Source organism: Rhamphochromis sp. 'chilingali' (genome assembly GCF_963969265.1).
Source record: "Rhamphochromis sp. 'chilingali' genome assembly, chromosome: 2".
Lineage (NCBI taxonomy): Eukaryota > Metazoa > Chordata > Actinopteri > Cichliformes > Cichlidae > Rhamphochromis > Rhamphochromis sp. 'chilingali'.
In genome coordinates, this window is record NC_137930.1 from 16,775,192 (window position 1) to 16,790,220 (window position 15,029).

A 15,029-nucleotide genomic window follows, 5' to 3' on the forward strand; every position below is an offset into this window, starting at 1 on the left:
CGTTTGGATGGTAGGTTCAAAATCGGTGTAAGCAACATGAAAACAAGCAAGTATTGTTTCCAGCCATGTCTATCGATTTGATCCCAGTGTACTTCTGATGGTTGCTTCAAGCAAGAAACGTACCATGTCACAAAGCTCAGATCATCTCAAGCTTGTTTTCTGAACATTATTTTGAGTTCACTGACCTTCACAGCCACCAGATCTCAATCCAATAAGCTTTGGGATGGGGTAGAAGAGTAGATTTCCATAATGACTGTGTAGCTGACCAATCTGCAGAGTGTAATCATGCCATTTTATCCATAAGGACCAAAGTCTCTGAGGAATATCAGCCTTTTTGAATCTACATTATGAAAAATTAAGGGAGCTCTGAAGGCTAAAGGTACTAGCAAGGTGTATCTAATAAAGTGGCCATCGGGTGTACGTAGTCACATATTTGTATTTTATTATTAACCAAAAACAAATCAACTCAACCGAAGAAACTAATAAAAGACAGTCGAAGAACGGGGGTATGAAAACTAGTGCAGAAGAGGATGATGGGAAATGAAATAATTTTGCAAGTATTTTCTGAAAAATGGACAACAAAAACTAACCACTGGGTGGCACAAGAGGATAAACAAGGGTATTGTGAAAGTCACCGAGATTTATCCTCTGTGGACTATGAAGGTCAGTGCGAAAAGGTGTTCAGTGGATTGACTTTTTAAGTCTTGTCTAGTGGTATTTCTACAATACCTGCATATTGTAAAAACAAATGACTGCGCGGACTTTAAATTCAAACAGAACAGCGCTGAGTTATTATACGCAGACCATAATTTAGTGTAATACATAACCACTAGCATCTAAATGGTCTGAGCAATCGTGTCCTAAAAAGTGTCTGGAGTGCCTTCCTTTTCCCTCCAGCCTTTTCTCTGACGCCCTCAATCCTGCTGCCTATGCCCCCGCCCCTTCCCTCCGCTTCAGTGCTAATAAGGAGAACTAGAACGCTCCCTATATCACTGCCACATCTCATCAAGAAGGCCATGCTTCAAAAAAGCCCAACACACAGAGCGCAGAGAAAGGAGGGTGATATTACTATAGGGTCAGAGGGAGGCTAAGCAGTGCAGCAAGGCTCATTAGATCTAATAAATAGTAGGGAACAAACTCCTGTTGAGAAAGTTGAAGTTCCCTACGTATTGGTTTACTTTGCCATTAAAGCGGTGTCACATCTATATTCAGTGATGTTCCTCTGCAAGTGTCTGCACGTGCTTTGGAGCTGAAATCCAAACACACGGCCTTTGAGGCCCGAAGAGACGTGATAATCTGCACGATAACAATCAGGGCTCTCACTGCAAGAGCCTCTGACAATGACAAAGACAACAAGAAGCACTGATATTTTAAATGGCACACTTTCCAACTGCTGTGCTTTGCAAGGCAAACACTGAGACTTGAAAAGAGGGAGAGAGGAGAAGCACACAAAAAAGGGGTCATGTTTATGTTTTGCACTGGCTCAGAGATTTTTTTGTGTTTCTATGGCAATATAAAGAAGACATCCAACAGTGAGAGCAATAAAATACCTTAAAAGGAAGTAATGGGGCAGGAGAAGAGAAAAAGAGGAAAAAAAGATGTTCGGTAACGACATGCTCTTCTGAACTCTTTCCCTTTAAAACTGTCTATATGTGTCTCTCATACTGACAGATCAATTTACCTCACATTCAGTGGCTAGAATAAATGCACACTGCGCTGTGTTGGGTGTAGAAAATGTACGTGACAGAATTCAAACTACTGAAATTAATTCATAGCAGTGCTTATTCTTTTCTTTCACGGTGCTTCGAATTTGATTCCACCGATGTCCAACAGAGCATGGATGAAGGTTTCAATTCGGCATAAATGCTTTTTGTTTATTCATTTGTCTCCCTCTCCCGTGACTAAAAACAATATTTAGCAGAGCTAGATTCACAGACTGAGGAGCTACTCGGACTTATTGGAAATCACATAACATAGAAGTTACTTGTTGGTGGTTCAATTCATTTCACTCTTATTCATGTAGCCCTAAATCAAAACAACTGCCTCCCCTCCACCACCTATGAACAGCCGCTTGGCAACAAAGAGAAGGAAAAACTCCCTTTTGACAGGAAGAAACCAGGCTCAGGGAGGGGCATCTACCATGAACGGTTGAAGGTGAGAGCAAGGAGAAGAAAAACTTTAACTATTGCTATACCAATACTGTACCAGTATGTAAACTACAAGACAGCAGCATTGGTTGTAACACGTTACAAAGTAACATAATTGATGTAATCACATTCTATTTTTCAGTAACAGTAATGTAACTCAGCAAGGCATCAAGGCAGTGACGAGCACTATGGCGATAACTTTGAAGCCTCTTTTGGTTGTTTTCATCTGTGCTTTGTGTTCACACCTAAAGACCACAAGAAAGATGCAGTTGGTCCTCATTAGGATAGGGATTTGTATTGGAGTGTGGTCTAAGGTTTATATTGTTAAATGGTAATTATGAGACTGTGCATTTTAGGTCATTTGATGGCGTAACAAGAAAGTAATGGAACGAGTGGTGTAATCAATTACTTTGTTTGGTGAGTAATTAAGTTGCGTACTGCATTACTATTCAGAAAAGTAAGGAGTAATGTCCCCCACACTACAAGGTGGTAGCTAAACATTAGGTTAAAAACAGTAAGTTAAAAATAAAACAATAAAACAATACATTTGGGTGCAAAAATCATCAACATTAACATTTTGACCAATGAGCCATCTCATCTTTCCATCACTTGCTGCCCTCTCTGGTCTTTCCCCCCTGTGGGCTCTGGTGGATAGTATTACAGCACTGTAGCCCTGCAGCTTTTCCTGTGAGGGTCACATTGGGTTGACAGAGAGGACCAGAGGCTGGACGGAAATGGAAGCGGTTCCTCCCGTAGGCACAGACGTTTGTCATTGCACACAAAACTCGGAAAGCCTGCAACCCTCCTGATTTAGCTGCTGGTGCAGATAATCATTACGATGATAGATTTGACCAGGTTTTTACAGCTAATGTCATCAGCTGCAGAAACATGTTAACAGAACAGCTCTGGATCTAACCCCTGTTTTTATTTCTGCAGGGATGCATCGTGTGGTCCTAAAGCGTTATACCCACAAAGGAGGTAGACCTTGATCACAAGGCTCATATTAAGTCATTAGATGTTGATGAGTCATTCCTGCCTGTTTCTACTGCAGGTGTTTTTTTAAATTTTTTGGTGTAAACAACACAGAACACATACCCCACTAAGATTAATATTAACTCACTGAAGGTTTGTTTAAAGGCAAAATTAAAAGTCAACATCTTGTTAGAGTGTCTGTGAAAATGCACCCGGTGCAGCAGCGCTTTGAGCCAACTCTCGGTATGCTAATATTCACACTGATGTACAAGAATGCTGATGTTTGCCAAGTATCACAGTGACCATGATTATTGCATTAGCATAAAAACATTTGGTAATTAGCATTAGATTCTAATTTAATTCAATTAAATCGTGACCTTTGTACAATCTATATCTTATTAATCCCAAAATGAAAATTTCTTCAGAAGATTAATACATGTTGGAGGATGAACACCCATGTTAGAAATCCCTCCATTACATGTTGAAGTATTTAAGTCTGGAGCAACCACCAAAACTAGAGTCACATCTTTCTATGTCAAAAGAGACTGAACCACATTCTTATTTATTTTTTAGCTTCATGACCATCGACTTTCTTCCCTGCAAGTGCAGCAAATGGAGGCACTTTCGCTGAGGGGACAGGGAACTCGAAGATCAAAGGTGACCCGGCACAAAATTGAGATGGCCTAGCTAGTCGAACTGAAGCTCACTTTGAGTGAGGCTCAGCATGTTGCTAAAGCTGGGCAACATCAAACAGAACTTGCATATATATTACATTTCAAAATTTCATATTTTTTCCTGTTTCAGCACCGTGTTCGTGCTGTTTATTGGTATGCCTTTCGCTGCACATGCATGCATGCATGCTATGCAAGTAAAAGCAAGGAAATTAACAATTTAAAAAAAAAAAAAAAAAAAAAAAACAGCGAGAGCAGAGAGAGCAGAAGAGAGTGAGACTGCAGATATTTTTAGTGCGAGCAGATATGTCAAAAGACTTCCAAGATCAATGTGTGCCGAGCATCGCTGTAGAGCTGAATGTTTTCCCTCCCTGCTGCTGTCTGGCTCCACAGTCAAAAACAGTGTTGCTACAAGGTGAAACAAAACCACTCTGTATGCTCCGGCTTCATCTCCCTTATTTAGTTTTCTCCTCCTGTTGGAGAAAATGCTGCTCAAATGCTTTCACCGCTCGTGTCACCCCACGCTGTCAGGGGAAGGTCAATAAAAATCATGGCAGAATGATTATAAAGTCAAACGGTATGATGTGCCGCATCTATATCGCAAATACACAAGAGACGCTGAGAGGAGCAAGGACACTGACGTGCTTTACAGTTATTTCCAGTGTGCTGAAGGGGCCAGCACACTATAGCATTAGGAGATTGTCCTCAGTGTGCCCTCTTGTGTGTATTATACACTAATCACATTATTCCTGTTAATGGGGAGGGTATCCACTGACAAGCCGCCATCATGTTCTGAATGCTCACCGGCCCCATCAAGGGACAACCGATTCATTCCGAGCCACAATGAAAAAGCCCAAAGGAATACAAAAACTACCCGAGCCCTTTATGTTATGTTGGTAAATCATTTGTCACACTATATTGTGTTTGCGCAAGCCGACTGTGCCTGTGTGCCACAGCTGCGCAATGAGCATCGCTACCTGCTGATGACAGTGCAAAATACATTAATAAAACGCTTAACACAAGTGAGGCTGTGCTGTGGGCTGACTTACCAATTTACTAACAGAATGCACAGAGGAGAGCCCACATATTTCTCCCTCTTAAGCAGGACCGTTAGTTTACCTCGAGGAGCTGTGACATAAAACGCTACGGCATAATAACTGGAACGCCCCCGCTCTCTGGCCAGTTATCATAAAAATGAATAATCCTTATCGCCGCTTCGCACAGCCAGCTAAGATGAGCGGCAACAAAATTAGAACATAATCTTCCCGAGGGCCGAAGTATCAAGAGGACGTGATCAATAATGCCAGCAGTGGATATTTCCACATTTTCTTTTTTTTTAAAAAAGGGAAGGTGAACTTCTCCGGGCAATTCCAATACAGCAGATGGCTTGTTATTGTCATTGGGGAACTTCAAATGGTGTTGCTTGGGTGTACAGACAAAACACCATTTCCCACAGGGTAAGAATGGACCCAATGTCGAGCCCTAACAGCACCAAAAACCTGCAGACTGAGAACTGGATTTCTCACACAATTATTATACTAATCCCCGAATTGCAGTGAAAAGAATATGACTTTTAAATGCTAAATTTCAAGCAGTTTTTCTACATTTGGCATTTTGGAGGGATAGCCCTAACATGGTCATCTTAGGCACACAGCTCTAGCTGTGAACGCTGTCCCCCTACCCATCTGTGACTCAAGCTTTCTATTTGTGAAGGGTCAGCCAATCAGAACAAAGCTGGAAAGTGAGGATGGTCTTAAGGGGAAGGGAACTTTTTAGCTCCCTTCCCCTTAAGACAGCTTCTTTAGGACAATCGGTTACAACGAGGCTCAATATAAGATAAGTAAGCATTATTTTGAAGTGCGAATAAATGTATGTAGTCTGACCTGGGCATAATGGTCATGAACACAGTGAATAAACTGCCTGCTAAATTCTTGTGATCACACAACGGTGTGTGCATAATCTCTTATATGCAGTGAAGCAGGGTGTGCCTATGCTCACCGATGCATCGAGACATCAATACAGCATCAGTAATGACATCTCTCCAGAGACCTTTGGCCTCGAGATGCTACGAAGCATGAAAGAGAGATGAAGGGAGACAAAGATGGAAGTGGGAGGGGGGGCAAGAGAAAAGGAGTGCAACAGAGCAGAATATGCAGGGCTTAATTAGTTGGTGATGGGCGATAAAATGTCACAAGAAGAAACAGAAGTCGAGGAGTGTTGCATACTGATGACTGCGGCAGCCTGAAATCTGCATCTAACAACTCCAGGTCCACTTAGAAGCTGGTTTTGACCTGTGCATGGGAGATTAAAGACAACACACATCAGCAGGACCACAAAGAGACTTTCACCTCCACTTCAACTCCACTGGGTGCTGTGTTTTTTTGTCAGCGTCCAATGCTACGGCAATGCATCGTCTCCATTTTTCCACGCTGCCAAAATCCAGTCTGGTGCAGACTGAATTAGAGAAAAATGACTCATGGATTTGACTTGAGCTTGGCTAGTTAGAAGACTACACAATAATACCGAGGGAAGTAAATAACCAAAGGCTTTATTAAACAATTGCAGAAAGCCGAGCCTACGTGATTTCCCAGAGTCTATCTCAGCACAAATAAATTGCTCGATTCCTAAATATATCTCACCAATTCTCAGGAAGACTGTAAGTAAGTTGGCAAGACATGAAAAACACTTAATCGCCAAATTGAACAAACTCTACAACGCACGCAGAAACGTCTCCATTTAAAGCATGTGTTCAGCAGCACAGAACATCATCATTAGGCTTAAAAGTATTTTAGAATAAGTGATTTGTTGGAAATACAGGGTGCTGTTTGGCGAGATGTGACTGCTCCATCTCTGATTTATCAAGGCTAAAGGGAAAAAAACCCCCAACAGACTTTTGTGAGTAAGCCGCCTAAAAATGTCAGACCACTTTACAATGTCTTGAAGCCTTGACAGAAAGAAAGAAGCTGCAGTAGTTAACACAACAAACACTCCGCATTTTAAGAGCAGCTATCATTAAGTCTGTGCTCGCATCAAACCGCAGACTGTTCTTTGCCTCTTCTTCTAAAGGCGTCAGTATGTAGCATGCAAGGCTACATTTAAAAGGACTTTTCTTGAAACACAGATGTATTCGGGAAATTATCTGTGTCTCTCTTTTAATAATAATAATAATAATAATAATAATTAAGATGAGCATTTGGGAGTAGCACTTCTTGCTGCCAGCTCCAGCATATGTGCATCTAGCAGCAGGGAAGTAAGACCGGGGAGGAGGTGAGAAAGAACTAAGAGTACCAGTGTTTTCCTCAGAAGTCTGGGATTAATTGAAAGTAATTAAGGAAGTAGGCATCTCTGCGGGGACTAGGGGCGGCCTCACCCCCACCCATCAATCAGCAGCTATCAGTGCTGAGCCTAAAACCAGCACAGTGGCAGTACATTGTGTACTGACATCACTTCTTAAGCGCTAATCGTTCATCGCCCCACTGAGCCGGGATAAAGTCAAAGAAAGTCCAAAGCTTTGCTGATGAGAAACTGACAAGCAAACTAAACAGAAACAGAAACTGTGGCTGGAAACTGACGAGGAAGAAAAGACGAAGTGATGCTGATGTGATAGACATTGATACATAGCGCACCTACGGGAGCCTTTGAAAGACACAACTTCAATTCAATTCAGTTCATTTCATATAGTGTGAAATCAAAACAACAATATCGTGGCTCAAGAGTTGGCAGTACGTCTTGTAATCGGAAGGTCGCCGGTTCGAACGCCGGCTCGGACAGTCTCGGTCGTTGTGTCCTTGGGCAAGACACTTCACCCGTTGCCTACTGGTGGTGGTCAGAGGGCCCGGTGGCACCAGTGTCCGGCAGCCTCGCCTCCGTCATTGCGCCCCAGGGTGGCTACAATGTAGCTTGCTATCACCAGTTACTTAGTTAGGGACTAAGTAAAGCGCTATACAAATACAGGCCATTTACCATTCACCTCATGGTACTTTATATATAAACAATAACAGAGAGAAATCCCCAACTATCAGATGACCCCCTACGATCATGCACTTGGCAACAGTGGCAAAGAAAAACACCCCTTTTAACAGGAAGAAACCTCCAGTAAAACCAGGCTCAGGGGAGAGGCGGCCATCTGCTCCACCTGAGGGGTTAGAGGAGGGAGAAGGGCCGAAAGACACACTGTGGAAGCTCCCAGCACACAGTTTTTGTGCTAATGTTAATGAGCTTTGAAAGCATCAGGGCCTTATCTAGTATGCACCTCAGCACTTGACAACCAGGCTCTGTCATTTTACGTGATCTGTCACTTCGCTGTGGTTCCCAAACAATTCCATATAGCATAAATCCCACTACTAGTTAATCATGGAATATTTAGCTGTGCTGTTACCAGACGGTAGCGTTTTACTACAGCACCACGCACAACGAAGGACCCATTATTTCACAAATGTTTGAGCAAAACCTACAACCTACTGCTTTTCTCCACATACTGTATCAGAACAATATGTGCTCATAAAACTTGATTTTGACACAAATTTCCACTTTTTTCATAGCTACAGTATGTAAGGTCAAAATAGCATCATGTTTTACCCACGGAAAACACAAATATTGTGCCGTCAAAGAAAAGTCAAAGGCAGCTATTTTAGACGGATGGAAGATTATTTGAGTCCCAACGACCTGCTGTCATGGGAGGCTTAGCTACCACTGTGGTGAGCTAATCTATCCCTGTGCTTGGAGTGCTACAGACAAGCAGTGCTCGGTCCTGCATCGGTATGCTGCGGAGCGCTGCGGGGGGATATGTGCGAGGGATTAGCTTGAGTTAAAACTGTAATACAGGCTGGTGCAGCGAGAGGAAATCACTTGTCTGTCTGGTCTTTGTCTGCTCTGCATTACAGCAGAGGAGAGGGTCAACAGTTCACGAGATGAGCAGGCAGCGGAGGAACAGTTAACCCCTGTGAGCTTTCATAATGTCTTGTCATTACCTCATGGCAAGGTACGTGGAAACATCTGAAATAAAGGATCTTTGCTACCAACCTTGGCCTTGCCAGTGCTCTGCAGAATGTGAACCAGCGCGCACGCCATCTCCTCCTTGTTCTTGACGCTAATCCCAGGCTCGAGCACAGAGCACAGTAGCATGTAGTTATTGGTAGTGTACTCTGCAAATTCTTTGTACATCTCCATGGGAAGGATGTTCATGCTCTGATAGCGTGCCTTAATTCTAATCATGGGACCAGACGTCTTGCCCTTGGGCGGGTTCGGGGTGCTGACGGGATACCATTTCTCCACAAACTGTCGCCCGGTGACAGCTGCGACGGGGATGTTGATGAGTCCGATGTAGTTGTTTTTGTCTTTCTTTTTCTTCTTGTCTGTGTCTTTGTAGAGGTGGGCTGTGATGGTCTTGACGGCGGGAAGGTTGCTGAACTCAAAGTGCTCTCCCCAGAAGACGTTGTCGGTCTTGAGCTTGCAGGTGGTGCGGGCGTAGAGCGAGTCGTCGAGGCAGAGCTCACAGTAGTATTTCTTTTTGGCCGGCAGATCCTTGGCTTCGATGATCCACAGCCTCAGCATGTTCTCGACCCGTCGGCTGTTGTCCTGGAGACGGAAGATGACAGGAAGTAGTTTGATCAAATTTTTAAAAGCAACATGATAAACATAATTTACTGAATAAAAAAAGGCAGTGAACAAATCCACTAAACAAACCACATAGTTGGAAAAGCAAACTGATAAAATTCGAGATCAGACCCCGACAGGGAAGTCTCACCGCTTCAAGAGTCAAAAACAACCTCAGCAGTATTTCAAACATTTCACTGAAGCAATTTAAAAACCTCCCTTTCTCCCTTCCATTCCCGATCATTAAAGAGCTAAGAAATATCCTACATTATTTCACAGAGTGCTAACCCATTCTTATGTCATCAATTGATTTTGCCAAGAGCGGGCATATTTTTGGCCCATTATTCACACTGCCTTTGAAAACTACCTCCCAAAAAGAAGAGAGGAGATGAGAATTACATTATTTTTAAAAAAAGAGGAAAAAAAAAGAAAAAGAAGTGGCAGAGCGTCTTACAATCACGAGAACTACTTTAGATCTCTGGAGTGCTCAGAACTCACCGGTATCTGAATACGTTTCACATTTTTTTTAATGGTGCAGTTAAATTTCGTTTACGCTTCGTGTTTCTGTTGCTCTTCATCTTATTTTTGATGTCTCCGCCATTCATTTAAGTGCAGCTACATGAAACGGGGAGCTGAAATTTGAGGCACTAAGCTGAGTTACAGACACCTACAAAGAAAAGACGGGCCTTTTTTTTTTCCTCCCCAAGGCTTTTTAACTTGCTTCTATTTGTAACTGAAAAACATACATATGTCTCTATCAAAATATCATCGTGCTCTTCTACATATTGCCTGGTTATGTCACAGTCTTACATAAACCTTCAAGGAATGTCAAGGGATCGCACTTGTGTTCCTTTCCAGGTCCGTCCCCCACAAATCTAGAGAATAAACCCTCCAAATGATGAGCACTTAACTTCCTTATTAATCTCTCCAACAGACAGCAAATATCTTGACTTGCGTGATTCATGTGCTGAGTCACTGCGCACATGATAATTAAAGCACAGTTCTACCATTTGACGTAACCAAGCAGGAAATTAAAAGGGTAATTAAATATGCTGCTGTTTGCTCTTTAAAAGCGTTTTCATTCTTCAACTGCAGTTCGGTTAGCCTTGATAAAAATACTTAGGTTTAGAAAGAAAACAATCACACAATTGTTGTTTGCCCAGTGAGTGCACTGAATGTTTTTGCTTTCTACAACTGATTGCAAGTGGTTGACCTTAGGCTGAGTGTGCAACGCCCTCAACCTCTGGACAACCAACTTTCACTCGCAATTTTACTCTTCAAATCTATGAGGCTTTGGCAGTATTCTGAATGTAAGTAGCTAATGGGAATTTCTCTGTTTGTAGACGACAAAGGATTTCCAGTTTTCACCTTGTTTATCTCAGTTAATCACCTCATTATCATAAAGAGCGCGCACCGAATTACAGACTAATTGCAAACTTGACCCAATTTAATTGCAAACTGATTGCAGACTGTCTTTTTTATTGCGTTTTCGTCACCATCTTGGTGCCTCAAAGTTGCTTTGAAGATGGCAACTGGCTGCAAGCGGTCACAAACCTGGTCTCAACCTTTCAAGCAATTATTTCAAAGGCAGCTCAATCTCAAGTTCCTTGTTCACAGTCACTATAATTGTGCTCCTGCTGCAGTCTCCAGCCACTGCCTTCCTTAGTGACTGTGATCATTAGGAAGCCATTCTGGCAGAAAGATCCGAGTGCAAACTGTGTGCAGTAGCCTTTATGTAACCAAAACTGAAACTGCTTTTTCACCGAGATGTATGATCTTAAAAACGCCATAGTTTTCTTGACTGTCTAACCTGGTATAGGTAATATCATAGTAGTGGTGGATTAGTGGTAGTAGATATATTTAAAGTGCTTTAGAGAAAAATTACGAAATAAAGTTTAATTTTTAAAAACATTTGCTAAAAAAATGCATTTCATCCACTCAAAACACACATATCAAAAGGGCTAAGACAAGGAACATTCCAGAGCTATTTAAGAACCCCTCCACACCCCCAACGCCGCCACTTCTCCACATCTAATTAATGAGTAATTTGCTAAATAATGACGGATGAAAGAGTGAAGAGGCTGGGTGAGCAGGACTATTTCCCTGGCTTAAAATGTTTGCCACCTTCCCCTTGTCACAGCTGTTTGTCAGGATCCCAGATGGTACTGAAACATAAAAAGCTCTTTACATGTTGCCTGTATGCCTTCTTCATCAAACCTGACGTGCACACATCGGATTCTTGCTGCGTGAGTTGCAACACAGTGTAAACTCTGTATGGCTCTGTCCTCATCACTGTTTCAAAGTGTTTGGAATTGAGACACTTGTGTATGAACATATTACCACTGAATACTTCACACCCACTGTGTGTTTTTGCATACTCACCTTGTTTGGTTGTACAGCCCTCCTCAGATTCTCCATCCATTTGTCTCTTTCGGCTGCTGAACGGCATGAGAAACATTTGCTTCCTGTGGAGGTAGTGACCTACCACAGAGAGAAGGGAAAATTTAAAATGCTTTGGTGATACTGTCAGAAAAAAAATAGAACAGTGAAGGTTTCACTAAAACTTTGCTCATAAATACCACAGACAGCAAAAGAATGGTAGGAGCATCTTCAGTCTCCTTATGTGAGAGCTGTTTTTGAAACTGGATGGTTTAAAATAAGCACAGCAGGATGAATGGTGAACAGAGCACAGGGCAGAAAGTTTAGGATAGTATTGGGTCGCTTCCCTCCAAGAAGCTCCCTTCTTGACAATTCAGCCCTTAATGCAGTGATTAAAGACAAAGTCTGTCATAATTTGTTTTGAATTTCTCTGCTCCAACAACAATAATTACAAGACATCAAATTTCATGTAGTAATTAAAGAAACTGCCCACTGTACTTCCATTGATTTTCTGTAACTAGAGAAAAGTCATCAAGAGTTAATCACAACATTGTGTGTTCCACAATAAAGAGAAGTTGGCTCTATCATGACTTTTGATTGCGACTGGTCATCAGCAGCTCATAAAGAAGGAGATTTACAGCAAAGACAGGGGATTAGAGGACTCGCTGGTTCCAAAAATATTCCTGCTAGAGGCTGAATGATATAGGCTTTTTAAGACAGATACCAACACCAATATTTGGGGACTTAGAACTCCAATATATCGGCTGATATTATGAATCATGAACAGATTTCCATTACATTTGTTATCTTTAGTTACTTATGAGTCTTTCTCAAGATAATATGGGAATGCAGTTTAAAAATAATGTCATTTTATTTTGTCTTACTTGTTCACGCTCTGCTCGATTCTGCTGGAATCAACTGCTTGTTGCGTTTGTGGCGTTTCAAAGACGGGTTGCCAAATGATGACACCAATATATTTGCAAATAGCTAATATTGTCCTACGGACTCTATTTCCCAAACTAATGATTAAAATTTGTGAATTAGTAAACTATGGCACAGGGGGGTTCCTGGATAAATAGCAATACTAAAGATTTGTTGTGACCATTAGTTTTAATTAGCTTTTTCTCAGCTTTTGAGTATTATTATTGTGTAGATATGACAGATGGCACTGAATGCCCAGGAGCTTCAGCTAGTGTTGTTGCTAGAATAATATTAAAAAAAATGTACCAAGCAGTTCCAGATTCTTCTTTCTAGCTTTAGTTTTTCTTATGTGATCTGAAACTAAAATCTTGGGGGCGAGGGGCAGATTAAGGAAATACTCAGCAAAAAAAAAGTCCTACTTTGAGTTGAGAAAAAGCCAGTTAAGGGTTATAGCAAACCCAAAATAGCGTGTTGTGGTAACTGGGAAAACAACACAGAGTCGTTACTTCACTCGAACTACAAATAAAGGCAGGCTCATTAAAATTAATGAATATTTCAGCTGTTAGCTTATTCTGGGATTCTGCTGCGCATGCAGAAAAGCTGCAGAACAAACTGTAAATCCAAAAACTGACTTTTCCTGTAAGCTCAGCTTTGATGGCTGCCAGCATCTGGATGTCAAATTCAGATACAGTTGATGACTGTCAGCTATGTGTGTAGTTGTAGTAAGTACATTAACTATTGAATTATTTTATTTCACAAGCAAAGCAGCATATAGGCTGTGTGTGGATGCATATAGCCCCCCCGTCCCCCCGACATCCTCTCACCTCAAAGCAGTAGTCTTGCCCGAGGATGCTGCTGTGAACGGGCTTGATGATAACCTCGTCCTCCATACTTAGGTCCAGGGCTTCCACAGCGCTGCTGGGGCTGAGCAGTGATTCATGGGAGCGGGACTCCTTCAGCCTTGGCATCAGATGAGATCTAAAAGCGGAGAAAGAAGAAGAGAAAACTGAATCACCCTGCCGAGTTTGACGGGCAGGAGCGAGAGAGGAAGCATATGGGCCGCCCATAACAGCAAGCGCGAAGGAAGCGAGCGCGAGGAGGACGAGGAGAGGATGCTCCACTTGCCTTCGAGTCAGCCGACGAGTTCGCACGCTGCGCTTATATCGACACATTCACGCAGCCACTTCTAAGCACGGCGATAGCAGATGCTTTGTGGCTCCTCATTTACAAGTTGGAGCATCAATGAATTAATGAAACGAGCTCGGAGGATTGACTCAAGCTGTTCTGCCAACTAATGCAGCAGAACCACCATAAATAGGAAGTTAAGCATTTTACAGATTATCATTAATGTTCAGACATCCGTGATGCAATCATCTTCCACCGCTATAAACCCGCTTCATAGATGCTTTTTTGGACTTCCATTTAGGACCCAAAACACAACAGCATTCTCTGGCTCAGAGTGCCCTTAGAGAAACGTTCAATAGTTTGTCAAAGACGGCCCCTAAGCCCACAATTCACAGGCATTTTTTTTTTTTTAGCCAAAGAAGATTAAGAGACAAAGTAAAGAGCTTTCCACTGTTTGCTGTGTTTGATGTTGCCCTACTTTGTCTTTACAGAAGAGTTGGATTGAGTGTCACTTATGACGAGCAAATGTGTCTCTACGCCGTGTATATATGCTGGTGAGCAACATTAATTTGAGATTTCCACATCATGAAGTCAACCAACATCATCCAGAGTCAAAAACAAGCACTTAACGCTCGCGTGTTTCCTTTAACCACTAACCCTACGATCCCCACCGCATCGCAGCTGGAAGAGGATGAAAAGTTAAATACTGTAACATCAGTGAGGGCTGCACGCAGCAACAGGCACGCTACATAACATCAGCCCCTGATGCTCCAATACTCGAGAGGAAGATGAAGACAAGGGTTCAATTGCTCATGTAATGAGTGAGAACAGTCTTTTAACAGTGCCCTCTATGGACGGCTTACACACTAATCCCATGCATGTGTGCGCGCGTGTGTGTGTGTGTGTATACTGTACATATTTTCAGCGGAGTAGAGGAAGAGCTTTTCAGGAAAAATGCAGCAGCCGTAATGACAGATTAGTGACTGCGTGCGGCCCTTTGTAGAGTCAGTCAGCTTTGTTGCCAAATCCTCTGTGCAATGTGAAGTGGATAATGACCTGGACACTGTGCTTTTTCCCCCCTTTTTTTTTTACTTAATAACAAACGCACACACACGCACACATACACAAGCGTACAGAGGAAAATGCCATCCTGTGAAACAGAAGAAAAGAATACAACAAGGTGCAAAATACAGAAAAAAGGAGAGGAAAAAAAGCCTTA

General features: G+C 42.2%; 1 protein-coding gene across 9 annotated transcripts in view; it reads right to left on the minus strand.

Moving 5' to 3' along the window:
- dab2ipb (DAB2 interacting protein b) overlaps window positions 1–15,029 on the minus strand; it is a 177,726-nt gene that overhangs the window by 40,855 nt on the left and 121,842 nt on the right. For all 9 annotated transcript variants that reach the window (XM_080874667.1, XM_080874666.1, XM_080874670.1 and 6 more), the window contains 3 exons: window positions 13,510–13,663; window positions 11,768–11,866; window positions 8,813–9,367 (listed from right to left, as the gene is read on the minus strand). In XM_080874667.1, the coding sequence (XP_080730793.1) occupies window positions 8,813–9,367; window positions 11,768–11,866; window positions 13,510–13,663 (808 nt within the window). The remainder of the gene's footprint in view (window positions 1–8,812; window positions 9,368–11,767; window positions 11,867–13,509; window positions 13,664–15,029) is intronic.